Genomic DNA, 14,355 nt, shown 5'->3' with positions numbered 1-14,355 from the left:
AAACCCTCCATCCGCTGACGTCATCGGAAGTCTATCGTTTTGATATCGGACTCATTCGGCATTAGCGGCAATGTGCACACCGAACCGGAATGAAGCTGCACTCTCGTTCACACTCTAGGGTTGTCAGTGATAGCTAATGCAGGTTCTAGAGTCGGTTGTGTCACTCACAGTGACGCAGAGCCAGGCTAGGGCAAGAGATTACATGATCGCGCGTTGGTGGAGACACATTCCACGTTGGGGTGTGAATGTGATGGTGATGGTGGTGTTCACCTTCAGACTTAGAAACCTCAACTGATCAACAACAACGAAGCAAACGACTACTGATAAGCACGTCACCAAGCGGGTGTGATGAATGACTACCAGCTCTGCACCTTCAAGGATCTTGCCAGGTTAGCACCGTAGCATGCGAGATCACCAGACGGATCAACATCGGTTACCCTCGAAGATCTTATTGGGTATCTTTCGAATAAGCTCCAGATCATTCTGGATCATTTGGGATTCTTGCCTCAGAATGGAAATCCCAAGATCGCTAGAATTCATGAACCTCTCCTCCTGAACGAAGAGATAATACCAATCGAATCAAATTTCCATATCTTCATTATCATGTTTCGGTTGGCCGGATGAGTCCCCAAAACCACACACACACACAATCACGAAGCCACAAAGAAAATGTCCTGTTGTATCGATCGTTCAATCCACCATCTCTTTTTCCCTTTTGTAATTCAATTTTCAAGGTAACGTACATGCATAAATAAACGTTGCTAAACAGTAAACAGTGCCAAATCAAGCCACAAAACTTCGCTCTGGTCAGCGTCCTTTTGTTGTTGTTGTTTTGGGGAGTTCGTTTCAAAACATCTCATCTTTATTAAAGCCCGGCAGCTTCCGCACATTCCAGCGTGCGCTCGGAGGTGTTTTTATTTTATTGGGTTTTGGGGGGTAAGAGTCTCTCCGCTAGCGAAGGCAATGAACCGTGTCAAGGAAAATGTGGAGTAGTGGAGAAGTCGTGTTGAACAGAACCGCTTCATATCAGTTCCCGAAGACATGCGAGAGAGAGAGGACCACATTGCCGCGCGGCGGGATGATTAGTAATTTAGATGAACCCTTATTTCGGGTGCCCATGGTTTGGTGTTTCCTTTTTCTTCTTTCCAGTGTCAAGGATAATACCGTGACATAGTCGAATTTCATCTGCAGATAGTATTGACTTTAAGGCACATTGATTCGCCCGGTGGTCCTCTATGGACAGTCGAGTCTTGGACCATCCGTATTTGAGTGACGCATACTTCGGACCATCTTTGGCGGTGTGTTCGAGCTTGGAGTATGGAGAAGGAGGATGAGCTTTCTGAGCTGTACGACGAACCGGACTTCCTGACGGTGGCGAAAGACGGCAGGATACGGTGGTTGGGTCATGTAATGAGGATGCCGGACTCATGCCCCACGAAGAAGGTGTTCGATAGCGATCCTCAGCGAACTTGTTGGCTGGATCAGGTGAAGCGAAACCTGTCGGAAATTGGGAGTCTTCCTGGATGGGGACCACTAGGGACCGAGTATCCTGGAGAATGATTGTTGACCGGATCATGTCACGATGACGTGCTCCATCGTGAGTCAACGAGAGAGGGAGAGTGACTTAAAGGCGCTAGAAATTGCTGAGGATCGTTGAGGTGGTCCGGTGGTGTACTTAAAGGACTTACCGGTCCGGTCCAATAAAGACGTCGATCTTCACACGACGCGACCGGTCTGAAATCTGGATCAGGTGAAGCGAAACCTGTCGGAAATTGGGAGTCTTCCTGGATGGGGACCGCTAGGGACCGAGTATCCTGGAGAATGATTGTTGACCGGACCATGTCACGACGACCGGACCATGTGCTCCATCCAGAGTCAACGAGAGAGGGAGAGTGACTTTAAGACACCAGCAATTGCTGAGAAGCGTTGAGATGGTCCGGTAGTGTACTTAAAGGACTTACCGGTCCGGTCCGATAAGGACATCGATCTTCACACGACGCGACCGGTATAAAATCCCATCTGGACTAATCCTCCGTACGTAGATCTAATTTTCTAGCATAAAGATAAACAAAACCAGGAATGACAGGACCTCTCTTGAGGTTGAGTCGATCAAGAAGGACCATTCAGGACCATTTGTGTTGAAATTCCTTGTGGGACTTAATAAGATAAGAATGCTTTTTTTACCAAAGCACGATAAAGCTCATATTGCTTCAAGATGGAATTCTTCTAGTCTTTATTCTCCAGGAGCTGGAGGACCTCACATCTATCCCCGAGACCTACCCCGTGCAGTTTCCGATGCATGCAAAATGCTCATTCTTGGCTGCTTTTGGCTGCACGCGCACACCGCATGGCCAAATGTTAAATTAACGGCCTCCAAAAGTGAAAGGTGCCGGGTCGGTCCCAGATGCTTCGGTGTGTGTGTATGAGTGTGTGTGTGTCTGCACCCGGTGGAGATTTATGGAAGATTTTTAATTCCTTCCACTACCAATCTCGCCTCCTCCCCTGCGGACGGGACTCGCAGCGTGACGTTTGCGTTTCTGCCAAACAAGAAGGGTTCGGTATCCCAAAATTTTAGAATGTTTGCCCCGGGGAGGAGGATTTCTTGCTGTTAATGTTTCTTCCTTCATCTGTGAGTGCGTGGCGTGATTAGCTGGAACGATGAGTCGAGCCGAAACACCGCACAAACAAGATGCATTTTTTCGCGGAATGCAACAACCGCGACGACACATTTATATATCTCATCTCTACCGAAAAAGCAACACCCGGCTCCCCCTCCCTCTTCGCTCCGGTCGAGTAGATGTCTTACCGGTTGGTGCATGTTTTATGCACTTGGTGGTGGTGGTTCCTTGCGGTCTCTTCCTTTACAGATCCGGTGAACCGATTGTGTAGTGTTGTACTTCTTTTTTTTCTATCTTCTACTCTCCTCCACTACTACTCTGCCCGCCCGATCGAAATGGCCCGTTTTTGGCCATAATTCATTCGCTCCATGTGCAACACACGAACATGCAGCGCGGACTTTTACCACACCAGGCGCTTACAGGCGCAAACGCTTTTTTCCGGTGATTCCGTTCTAATACAGCCCCCCAGACAACCCAATGGGATCGTGGACTGTTATTTTTGTCCGGTAATCTTTCATCTCGTCCCAACGCTTCTAATGTCACATGCCGGATCGTTTTATCCCTTCCCGCGCGCAGTGTGTGACAGACGACAAAATTGCATTCCGGCTTTGCGATGGGTGCAATAATAAAATGGTGCGCCAGGAAGCGCGAAAATCGAAATCACAACCCACAACGCTAATAAATATTCGGTCCCCTCCCCTGCGCACACACACGACGGGTTCTAGGTCGATGGGTCAAAAACACAAACCCCCGACCCGGGAGCGGTGGGTGTGTGTCATTAATTTGCTGTAAAAAGACGTGCGTATCACTCTCAACAAACCCCTTGTCGGAATCGTGTCGGAATCGTGTCGGAAGCGAGATGGACAGACTTTTCCTGCAAAAGACAGGGTGACATACGGCTCCCGCTACGAATTCGAACACAGCCAGCCAATTCCAGTCCAGTCGGCGGGTGTGTGGGGCCAACCGTTTTGCATGTCGAGCCGGTGGAAAGATATACGATTCGTGTTTTATAATTAATTGGACGCTTCTGCATCAGCGCGCCAACACCCGGTGCCGAAAAGCGATTTCTTCCGAGTTCTTCTGCTCCGAACACAAAAATCTGCTCCCCGAAAAAAATTAGTCCACGGGCAAAAGCGCAACAAACGCGCACGAAGGTATAAAATGCACATTATGCACATTAAGAAGAAGAAGAAGAAGGTCAGGCTTTCCGCGTGCGAGAAAGACCTTTCCATAATGCGCACAACTGTCAAACTGACACAATAAATACATCTGCGCATGATATAATGAGATTTCTTACTGTTGTGTTGCCACTACTCTCTCCCACCCGCAAGAGAGCGCGTCTTACTTAATTTATTTCATCGCAAGGATTACGTTCCGGAGTTTGCTCTTTTGACTCCTCGTAATAAAATCATCCAATAAAAAAAATACACGCCATGAAAAGGGGGGTGCGCAAATATGCAATTTTCTGCATTCGCATATTATCAGCCGTAATAAACGTAATAATAAACCACAAGCGAGTTGCGGGGGGGGGGGGGGGGGAGGGGAGACATTCTTAAATTTCGGAAAACTGTCACGGGTAGTTTGTGGGGGCTGTTGGGAGTGGAATCTGATGGTGTGCGTATGGCCGTAATGGCAGAAGAAACGAGTTCAAGAGCAACCGTTTTTTTTTCGAGGGTAATTAAAACAGTTCTTTATTTTCATAATTCATGGTTGTGTGGTTTTTTTTTTGTTCGTTATTGTGCGGTTTTGTCGAACCACGCTTGCTGTGATGCTTTGAGAACCTTTTGTGTTTCTCCGGTGCGCGGAACAACTGCGCGCGTGCACTTTCTTATCAAGTTTCAAGTTTTTCGGCCAAGTGTCAGAGATTGGCCCGGAAAGATATCCATGTTGCTCTCCTTGGTTTCTAATGTATTCCGCGACAAGCTTCAAAAGAGGAGGGGAGGGGAATGATGACAAAAAATAAAACTGCACATTGCAGTTTAATTGTGTCTTTGTTCTTGGAAAATGTTCGCGTGTTGCTTGGCCGAACGTTCCGAAAAGTGCTTGGAGATGAGACTTTAATAGGCAGACCTCAGTAGACAAGACGAATTTGACCCCCCAGTAGTGTGATACAGTGATGGGATCGCTCATAACCTACAACTGCGTATTTTCTCTGTGCTACAGGACGTGAGGATTTGTCCCCGTCGAGCAGTCTCAACGGCTACACCGGTGATGGTAGTGAGGCGAAAAAGCAGAAAAAGGGTCCAACACCACGGCAGCAGGAGGAACTCTGTCTCGTGTGTGGTGACCGGGCATCCGGCTATCACTACAATGCGCTTACCTGCGAAGGTTGCAAGGGTAAGTAGTAGTAGCGGGTAGTAGCAATCCAAACCATACCCTAAACTCTCCGGTCCGTTTTTAGGCTTCTTCCGGCGTAGTGTCACCAAGAATGCGGTCTACTGCTGCAAGTTTGGCCATGCGTGCGAGATGGACATGTACATGCGGCGCAAGTGTCAGGAGTGTCGGTTGAAGAAGTGTCTCGCGGTGGGCATGCGACCTGAGTGCGTCGTGCCGGAAAACCAGTGCGCCATCAAGCGGAAGGAGAAGAAGGCACAGAAGGAAAAGGACAAGGTACAGACGAACCCTTCCACCACCGTTAGTACAACGAACGCCAGCTACAAGTCGGAGCTGCTGCCGGTATTAATGAAGTGTGAATCACCGCCCACCGCAGCGATACCGGTAAGTATAGTAGTCGCGTACATCGGAACGAGTGTCACTTTACTGACGTTAAATCATTGCCATTGTGTAGCTACTACCGGAGAAGCTGTTGAATGAAAACCGACAAAGAAATATACCTCTACTGACGTCCAATCAGATGGCCGTCATCTACAAACTCATCTGGTACCAGGATGGATACGAGCAACCGTCGGAAGAAGATCTCAAGAGGATAATGATTGTAAGTTAAAGTGGATCCGGATGGTATACTGGATCTGGAATAATATCTCCTGCCCCTTCTCCTTATTGTTCAACCACCAGAATTCACCCAACGAGGAAGAAGATCCCCACGAAATCCACTTTCGGCACATAACGGAAATCACCATTCTCACAGTACAACTTATCGTGGAGTTCGCGAAGGGACTACCAGCATTTACGAAGATCCCGCAGGAGGATCAAATAACGTTACTAAAGGTGCGTAATAATAAAGTATGGCTTCCCGGTTTTTGGGACAGTATAGATAAACCAATGTTCCTTTTCCCCCCTGTTTGCAAAATCCAATCCAGGCGTGCTCCAGTGAGGTGATGATGTTGCGAATGGCCCGCCGGTACGATGCCGAAACCGACTCCATCCTCTTTGCCAACAACCGATCGTACACGCGCGACTCGTACAAGATGGCGGGCATGGCGGATACGATCGAGGATCTGCTACACTTCTGCCGGCAGATGTACACGCTCACGGTGGACAACGTGGAGTACGCGCTGCTAACGGCGATCGTCATCTTCTCCGATCGACCCGGTCTCGAGAAGGCCGAACTGGTTGAGACGATCCAGAGCTACTACATCGATACGCTGCGCGTCTACATCCTGAACCGGCACGGGGGCGACCCGAAGTGTAGCGTCACGTTCGCGAAGCTGCTCTCCATACTGACCGAGCTGCGGACGCTCGGGAACCAAAACTCGGAGATGTGCTTCTCGCTCAAGCTGAAGAACCGCAAGCTGCCCCGCTTCCTGGAGGAGATATGGGACGTGCAGGACATACCACCGGTTGGGCTGGCACGGCATCAAGAGCTGGTCGCACAGCAGCAGCAGCAGCAGCAGCAACAACAGCACCACCAACAGTCGGACAATCCGAACGCTTCCTCAATGGCATCCACCTCGTCGAACATTGTCGTCGTCAGTAACGGTGTACAGCTCGGTTCGATGCAGCAATCCAGTCAGCTGCAGCAGCAGCAGCAGCAGCAACAGGTTCACAGTAATGGCGGTGTGCCCACGATTCCCATCGGTACACCCGTGGGGGTAGGGGTCAGCAACGGTTCCGTGAACGGTAGCAGCAGTAGTAGTAATGGCGCGAACGGCAGCAGTAGCACAAGTAATAGTAGTAACAGCAGCAGCAGTAGTAGTAATAACACCAGTAGCACTAACAACAACACCAGCAGTAATAGTAGTAGCAACGGACTGCTCTCCACTGTCGGAATGCTCGAACACGTATAGCTAGCGTAGGGCACGGTGCCCTCCGTCGTCGGCACCGTCACCGTTGATGCGTTGCAGTTGCACCGTGGCCCATCATCATCGTCTGCGGCGGGTGACGTACTGTTCGACAGTCACTATCCGCTGGCGGGGCTGATCGGTGCGACCGAGCAACCCGTTGGCGATGACGACGGCGACGACGATGGTGGCGTCCGTGCGGACACCGGTAGCGTCTTCCCGGACGACGACATTCTATTTATCGTAGAGAGTTAATTTATTTTAGCTGGTTTATTACCCTTCTGTCCTTCCTCCTGTGCGCGGTGATCATCAGGATGATGCTCCATAAGATCAGGGAAGCTCTTCTCGTGTGTGGAGGGCCCATTTGCACAAAATCGGTCAAAACATATACTTCATGGGGGAGAGATTTTTTCATGGATTTTTTCAATTCGTGCACACGCACACACCCTACGAAAGGGCGTAAAAAGAGTGTGAAACATACTACTCTGCAAGAGGTGTGTTTGAGAGGTCGCGCGGGACAGAAGCAAACAATATTTCATTCCTCCCCATTTATTACATAATGTAACAATTGTACAGTTTAGTAGGCACGCGACGCGATGAGCGACGACACAAAAGCAGCGGATAGTGAAGGTTGGTTTAAGTTTAGTAAGTTTAGTAATTTAGCGAAAGCGATCGTGCGTTTTTTTTTCTTCACTTATTTGTTTTGTTATTGTACTTCTTTATTTTTTTTTGCTACACACACTGTTGTTGTTGCAAAGGGAAAATAGGAAAATGCAAATCAAGCACATTTTCATAGCGAAGGAAGAATTAAAAAACCAGAAAGGGAATTTTGCAATAGGAAACCATTATAATATTGTCTTGTAGATAATCAGCTTCCCTCCGATGCGAGGGAGCTTTAGGGATGAGAAACTCCGCGTCATCAAAGGAACATTTTGATTCGGGGACAGGGAGAGAGCGAGAGAGCTGTGCGCCGTAAACTGTGTTGTGAACTGTGTGTGTGGAAAGGAGAGAATAACGATAAAGAAAGGACTACTAATTACTAATGGATAAGTTTGCAGGATTAGTACCGTGTTTTATACGATAGAATGGTAGGGACGGAGGGGGGGTTGTGTGCCACGGTTTTTACCCATCGGATACGGGGGTACCCGGGTGCACACGTGCGCGTTAGTAGTAGTGTGTCTCTCTGTGTGTATTTAAGCAGATAGAGCGTTACGATACTAATAAGCTAAGCGCGGGGAGGTATACACAAAACAGGAAAATGCGTTCAGATAGTGAGCGAACCGACACACTACTACGGCGACGACTACTACGACTACTACTACTACTACACTATTACTGTGGAAAAAAAGATGCGAAAGAAGGCGCACCTTATCAAGCATCCTTCATCCCCAAAAAACACAAACTGCAATCGTCGTGTCCCAAATCCCCGGTATAACAACAGCAAACACACGTACACACATGCGGACTTCCAACAGGGAAGATCTTTATTAACTCTACTGCCAGCTACAATGCGCTGCTATAGTGTAATAGTAAGGGTAGTAGCTACTGCTATTACTACTACTACTACTACTACCACTACGAATACTGCTAAACTACTATTTACTTTTGAAATTTGCTACCGGAAACACTGCGAGAATTATTGTGAATGCAACAAACAGCAAAACAAACAAAACACACACAAAAAGAAAACCATACACACAACAACGAAAACAAAACTGCTGCAAAGGAAGTAGAAGAAAAACATAAAAAAAACAAAAACATCCGACCCAGAATACTTACTGCCAAGAAGAGAAGTAGATGGTGTGTGTAGTGTAGAAGAAGCTAAAACTCCTCTTCCCGAGAACGTTTTTTTTTATTGTTTACAGAGAAAAGCACACTTTAAATGCCACGAAATGATGTTCACAGCATGAGCAAAAACCAAGGGGAATTTCGCTTCCTTGCTTTGTGTTTGGAGAGTTTTTTTTTATTTTGGTGTGTGTGTCGGGATGGTTAGTCGAGGGCCACGCTGATAGTACTCGGTTAGTAGTATAGTGTAAGTGCGCAGGATTAGATCGTGTTGTGTGTGTGTGTGTGTGTGAAGGGCAGATGTGGGATGTAGTTTGATGGAAACACGGAAAGGGAATCGGTGCGACGAAGAAGGGACCGCACACGCGTGCGGCGTAAGGAAAGGGGACCTTCTTTCGTATCGTTTGGCTGTGACTTGTTAATAATTTTTAAGAGAAGCATATATTATTATTACTATCAACATAACTAACTACTATTACCAATATTGCACACCATACAAACCCACACACAACAAAACAAATGCTATGTCAGCTTAAAGAAGAGACATTTATAACCGACAAACTGCGGTGTGCGTATATTTGTGTGCGCGAATGTTGTGAAGAACGAGGTAGAACAGAACAGAACGGAACAGGTCCCGAAACCAGGATAGTGTTTAAAGCAAATTGCAGAAATTACATCCACCACCCACTCGCAGAAAAGTGTGTGTCGGGAAAGGAAGGTTAGAATTAAGCTCTATAGCTGTACTAAGGTATAAAAAGATTGGAAAAGCATAGCAAAACAAAAAAAAAATCGCACATACACACACACACACATGCAGAAAGGAAGATGATAATGGTGATAATCCCCATCTTTACGATCGTGTCTGTAGTTGTTTTCCGATATTTGGAACGAATTAGTGTGAAAATGCCGTGACGTGCTGTTTAAAAGGTTTGATGAAAGTGGGTAATGTGTGGGGACCCCATTGATTCTTCCTTTTCTACTTGATAAGTGTGTGTGTGTGTGCTATTAGTTTCCCTTTTTAGTAAACACTCAATCGGGCAGTTAGTAACAAAAAAAGCGCAGGAAGCAAACAGGTAGTAGGGCTTTAAAGCTCTTATATAGGTTTCCCCCTTTCCCACCTGTCGATATCTTCCCGGTATAGGCAACACAACAACAAACCCCATTTTTCTTTGTCCCCTTGGTCCCAAAACGGTACGAATTGAATTTTAAATGAAGTAAATCATGTGCACTTGCATGTACTAGACAAAATTCTCTAAGGAATGACATTCGCAGGCCGGTTGGATTTGTTGCCTCTTCCACCTTCCTCCGTGATAGAATCCCGTGTTTCTTTTTTTTTCGCTTCCTAAAGAAATTGTATAATTTAAATCATATTAGTAGGACAAAAAAGTTTGCTTGTAAAGAACAAAAAAAGTAATGTGCATTTACTTTATTTACACCCTTTAGCCGTTAGGAATGGAATCCTTCTTAGCGTGCTTCTGTTACATTTTTACATATCCGTTTCTAGTAGCATTATTCGATCCGTTACAAAGTCAAACGCTTCAATTCGCTTGAATTAAAATAAATTCCCTAGCTGCGTTCCCACTTCGTTCTCTATTTAGGACACTTGTAGCCTATTTGCCTCCATTTGGTGCGAAATCGAATGTTTTACTATGACGGCAAAATTATATCAATTATTAGTCAAATGTTGTGTAAATCGTTTTTAGCCAAAAGAAAAAAAAACAAAACAACAAAACAAAAAGGTGAAAAGCCGTCGCGTTGCGCGCGTGTTTTGTCCTGCCTTTTTGCATTGGTTTTTTTGTGTCACCCTGTGTTGTAGTGAAATTTTTTAAATTAAATCACCATCCATATCCACCCGTCCATCAGCAATCTTTAATTTTCTCTCTCTTTGTTTTTTTTGTTATGTCCAACGACGGCAAAAACAGAAAAGTGTCGTTTGTGTGTAGCAAAAATATTTTTCATAAAAAGAACACAAATAGTAGACACAAACAAACAAAACTCTGGGGAACAAGCACACGAACAAGCACATCCGCCTGAAAATGGAAATGCTTTGTTTGTTTTTTGTTTTAGTTAAAATGCATAAAATTTCATAATAGCACACCGCTGTGTCGTTTGATATAAACAAATGTTTCTCAACATGGAGTAGAAAACAGTGACAAGAAAAGTGAAACGAAACACGTGAATGCCGACAACAACACAATGGAAAGAGGATAGTTCTAAGAAGGACGAGAGAGAGAGAGAGAGAGAGAGAGAGAGAGAGAGAGAGAGAGAGAGAACAGTTTTTGTTTTCGTTTCGGAAACGGAGGTGCCTTTTGACAAACAAACAAATAAAACAAACAAACAAAACAAAACAAAAGTCGCAAACAGTGCAGGAAACTCAACAAAAGGAGAACAAAAATGCAAACAAACAAAAAAAGATAAATAAACAACTTGCAGCAAGTTTAATGAAGAGGAAAAATAAACAGTCACATTCATACAAACTTCAACCTTCAAAGCAAACATAGAACAGATGGATAGCAGTTAATGAAAAAAACAAAATAACACATTTATAAAAAAAAACAAACCAACAAACATACAAAAACAGCCGAAGATGTATTTCTGTTTTGCATGGAAGTGGAAGTAGGAAGTGGAACAAGAAACGAGGAATGAAAAAATGAAACCTAGTGAACACACAAATTCTTTAACATAAGTGCAGCTTTCATTTGTTGTGTGCCGAACGGTGCACAATACAATACACAACAGAAACTTTACTTAGATAGGCGTTTTGGGGGAAATGAATTGCGTGCAAGCGAGTGGGGGTTGCTTTTAAAACGAAACAGTAACTACTGAGAACCACTGATATATGATGGACTGATCACTTGTGGTGTGCGTGTGAGTATAGTGGACGTTTGAAATGGTTTCGGGTTGGCAAGAGAGGTACAGTGGAATAGGACAAAACATCATCCCTCTCGTACGAATGTGCGCACCACCGCCCACAACCTGTTATGAAATGGGCAACATAACTTTGTATAAAATTACGACATGCAAAATGGCTTTTTATGGGACAAATTCTTACACATAGTCACACATACACACAAGTGAATGATACGTCTATACATCTATATATACCCCGATATTCGATTCCGGGTGCAGCTGAGTGAAGATACTTCTTTACTGCAAACAGTCCCGAATTGTATACAAAATGTTGAAAAAAAAAATGTGTAAAATATGCGCATTGGTGAGGAAAGAGGAAAACAAACGATAGAAAGTCACAAACTACGGGGGAAAAACAAAAACCGAAGCACCAAAACTGCGCTTGGATTGTAAAATTGTGTACAGTTTTTAAAATGTAGAAAGTCTCACATTGTTTTCACATTTAAACGTTGCGGAAAGTTGTGGCAAAAAGGAAGAAAAAAAAAGACCTTTACCACCGGAAAGGGGGCAAAGTTGTAAGCGCGGATGATGCGGTTAAGGTTACAAAACTAAACACACACAAAAACAGTGGAAGAAACAGCCGAAAAAAAAACGACGTGTGCAAAAAAGAAATGCTAAGGGAAAGAGTTGTAAAAATTGGGGAAAAAACATGCAAGAGAGAAATAGAGGGAGCTATACAGAGCAGCAGCAGCAGCAGCAGTGTAATAGTGTAATTTTGTGTAATTTCGTGTTAAGCATTGAACTGGGATATGTGCAAAATTTTCTCAAATACTATTAATGACTTATCGATAGTTACTTTTTATTATTATTGCTATATTATTTTATTATTTTTTTGTAATAAAATATTTCTTTTTTATTCAAATGATTTCATTTTCGTTGCTGTGTTTTTTTTGTTTACTCTTTAAAACTATTTGTTAAACTATCTATTTGATAACTTGTTAAACTTTAACAATATAATTAATCTTAACAAGTTTTGTTGTAAGTTTTTTAGAAAGTTTAGTTATGCTACATTTACGTATTAATTTTGCCCACCGTGCGAACGAAGGTTCCCGAGCGCGCCACCTATGCGTGAAACTTTGAACTACGCGCGTGCAACAAGCATTGCATATTCTCAGGCGCTTTGTTACCGTCGATAGCCATTAGTAATGTTTGAGAAAACGATTCAACATCAGGCGAGCATTTGGATGGACATTTTGAACATAAACGACGCAAAAGATTGAAAAGAGTGCCAGATTTAGGTTTTGGTGTTTGTTGTGATAATGATTATTGCACCAGAGACATAGTTGAAGTTTGTACGTGCGGATTATATGGTATATCAATGAACAAGAGCCTTTCCGCACCTTGTCCGGGTGGAATAGTTAAAGGGATGGACAAGTTTTTCTTCGGGCCAATCACTGCCGTTTCGAAAACGTAGAATCATACACCTAGAAATAATGATACTGTAACTTTATACACGCATGGACGAAAGCACAAAACTGCACGAGATCTGTCTAGGGAGAAGGTGCTGCTACAACAAATCATGAAGTATCTTTCGGTAATATTTTAACTCTCTTTTGTGTGTTGTCAACAAAATATTCCACGTTTAGTTGATATGTGTGGTGGCGAAACAAAAGTGGCTTATATTTTAGTGAATTGTTGGAAGAAAATTTTATTTAGTTATTTATCACTTCATTATTTTATTTTTGTTTTCAACTTACAGTTGCATAATACAATAAATTTTTACCATTTTTGTTTATTATTCTATGTTTTTGTTTAATTTTCAATGTTTATGTGCGATCAATGTTTCAATGAGATGTGTTTATTCAGTTATGTTACACACTGTACTAACCATTTCGTGTGGATTTTGTCCCATTCGACAAGCATTTCCACAAACAGAAAATGATTAATTCTATATTTTTGCTTAATTTTTCGTCCTAACTAACACAAAAATGGAGTCAAAATATTACCCAGAGTTAAAGCTCACCGAGCGCTACGCAGCTTATGTGAGCCAGCTCATCCAAGTAAGCTGCTGGACACTCTGCTAGCGTTAAGCTCGAAAGCTTTGAACGCTCGTCACGTCAGGACATTCGTCGGACTTAAACGAACGATCACAATCGAAGGATGCCGTGACAAACGTGCAGCTGTAGCAAAATGTCACCAAACTGTCTCACTGCGTTCTGTGCAAGTGTGTGCTGCGAAAACAGAAAAAAAGTAAACAAACCCATTACTAATCTTACATGCCGAAAGAGTGGAGGAACCAACTCTAGGGTAATGACAGAAGTGAAGCAAAAATAACATCAAATAAATTTAGAAAACAAATAATATCGAGTAAAGATAATGGGTGAAACAAACAAATGCAACTATTGTAAAACATTTGCCCATCATGCCCCTAACCGCGGCTGTGGGCGGGAGAGTAAAAAGTCTTCAAAACACACACACACGCAATCAACCTCAGCGTGGGTGCGTGGGTTTTTGGGAGGAATGTCGATTATGATTAAATGCAAATTCTAACCAACAACAACAACAACAAAAAAAATGATGTAAAACCACTCAACCGAGTAAGTAAATGAGCAAACAATTTTAACGCGTGTAGCTTTTATTGAGTGGGGCGAAAGTATGTAGAATTCTGTGCAACTCGAATGAAAAAAAAAACATAATATATAATTGTTTAAGACAAGTTTAAAAACAAACTGATGTTGAAACAGTAAGGCAGTAGGATGAAAAAAAGAACCCTTTCAGAAAATTTGTATTCTTGAAGAAATGTTCCATCAAATCTCGTCGCGCATTTTACTAGTAAACGAACAACGCTACAACAAACAAACAACAGCTAAAGCGAGTTCTCCTCTAATTGCACTTAAAAACATAACTTAATGGGAGGCTAG

At 43.7% G+C, this 14,355-nt stretch overlaps 1 protein-coding gene across 1 annotated transcript in view; it reads left to right on the top strand.

The window, feature by feature from the left end:
* Window positions 1–12,359, top strand: part of LOC128309850 (ecdysone receptor-like) — a 62,636-nt gene extending 50,277 nt beyond the window's left edge. The window contains exons 2-6 of the mRNA XM_053046333.1: window positions 4,782–4,955; window positions 5,020–5,336; window positions 5,407–5,553; window positions 5,634–5,786; window positions 5,879–12,359. Of these exons, the coding sequence (XP_052902293.1) occupies window positions 4,782–4,955; window positions 5,020–5,336; window positions 5,407–5,553; window positions 5,634–5,786; window positions 5,879–6,805 (1,718 nt within the window). The 3' untranslated portion in view covers window positions 6,806–12,359. The remainder of the gene's footprint in view (window positions 1–4,781; window positions 4,956–5,019; window positions 5,337–5,406; window positions 5,554–5,633; window positions 5,787–5,878) is intronic.
* Window positions 12,360–14,355: the final 1,996 nt, after the last annotated feature.

Source organism: Anopheles moucheti, chromosome 2, assembly GCF_943734755.1.
Source record: "Anopheles moucheti chromosome 2, idAnoMoucSN_F20_07, whole genome shotgun sequence".
Classification (NCBI taxonomy): domain Eukaryota; kingdom Metazoa; phylum Arthropoda; class Insecta; order Diptera; family Culicidae; genus Anopheles; species Anopheles moucheti.
This window is presented reverse-complemented; position numbering and strand designations above follow the sequence as displayed.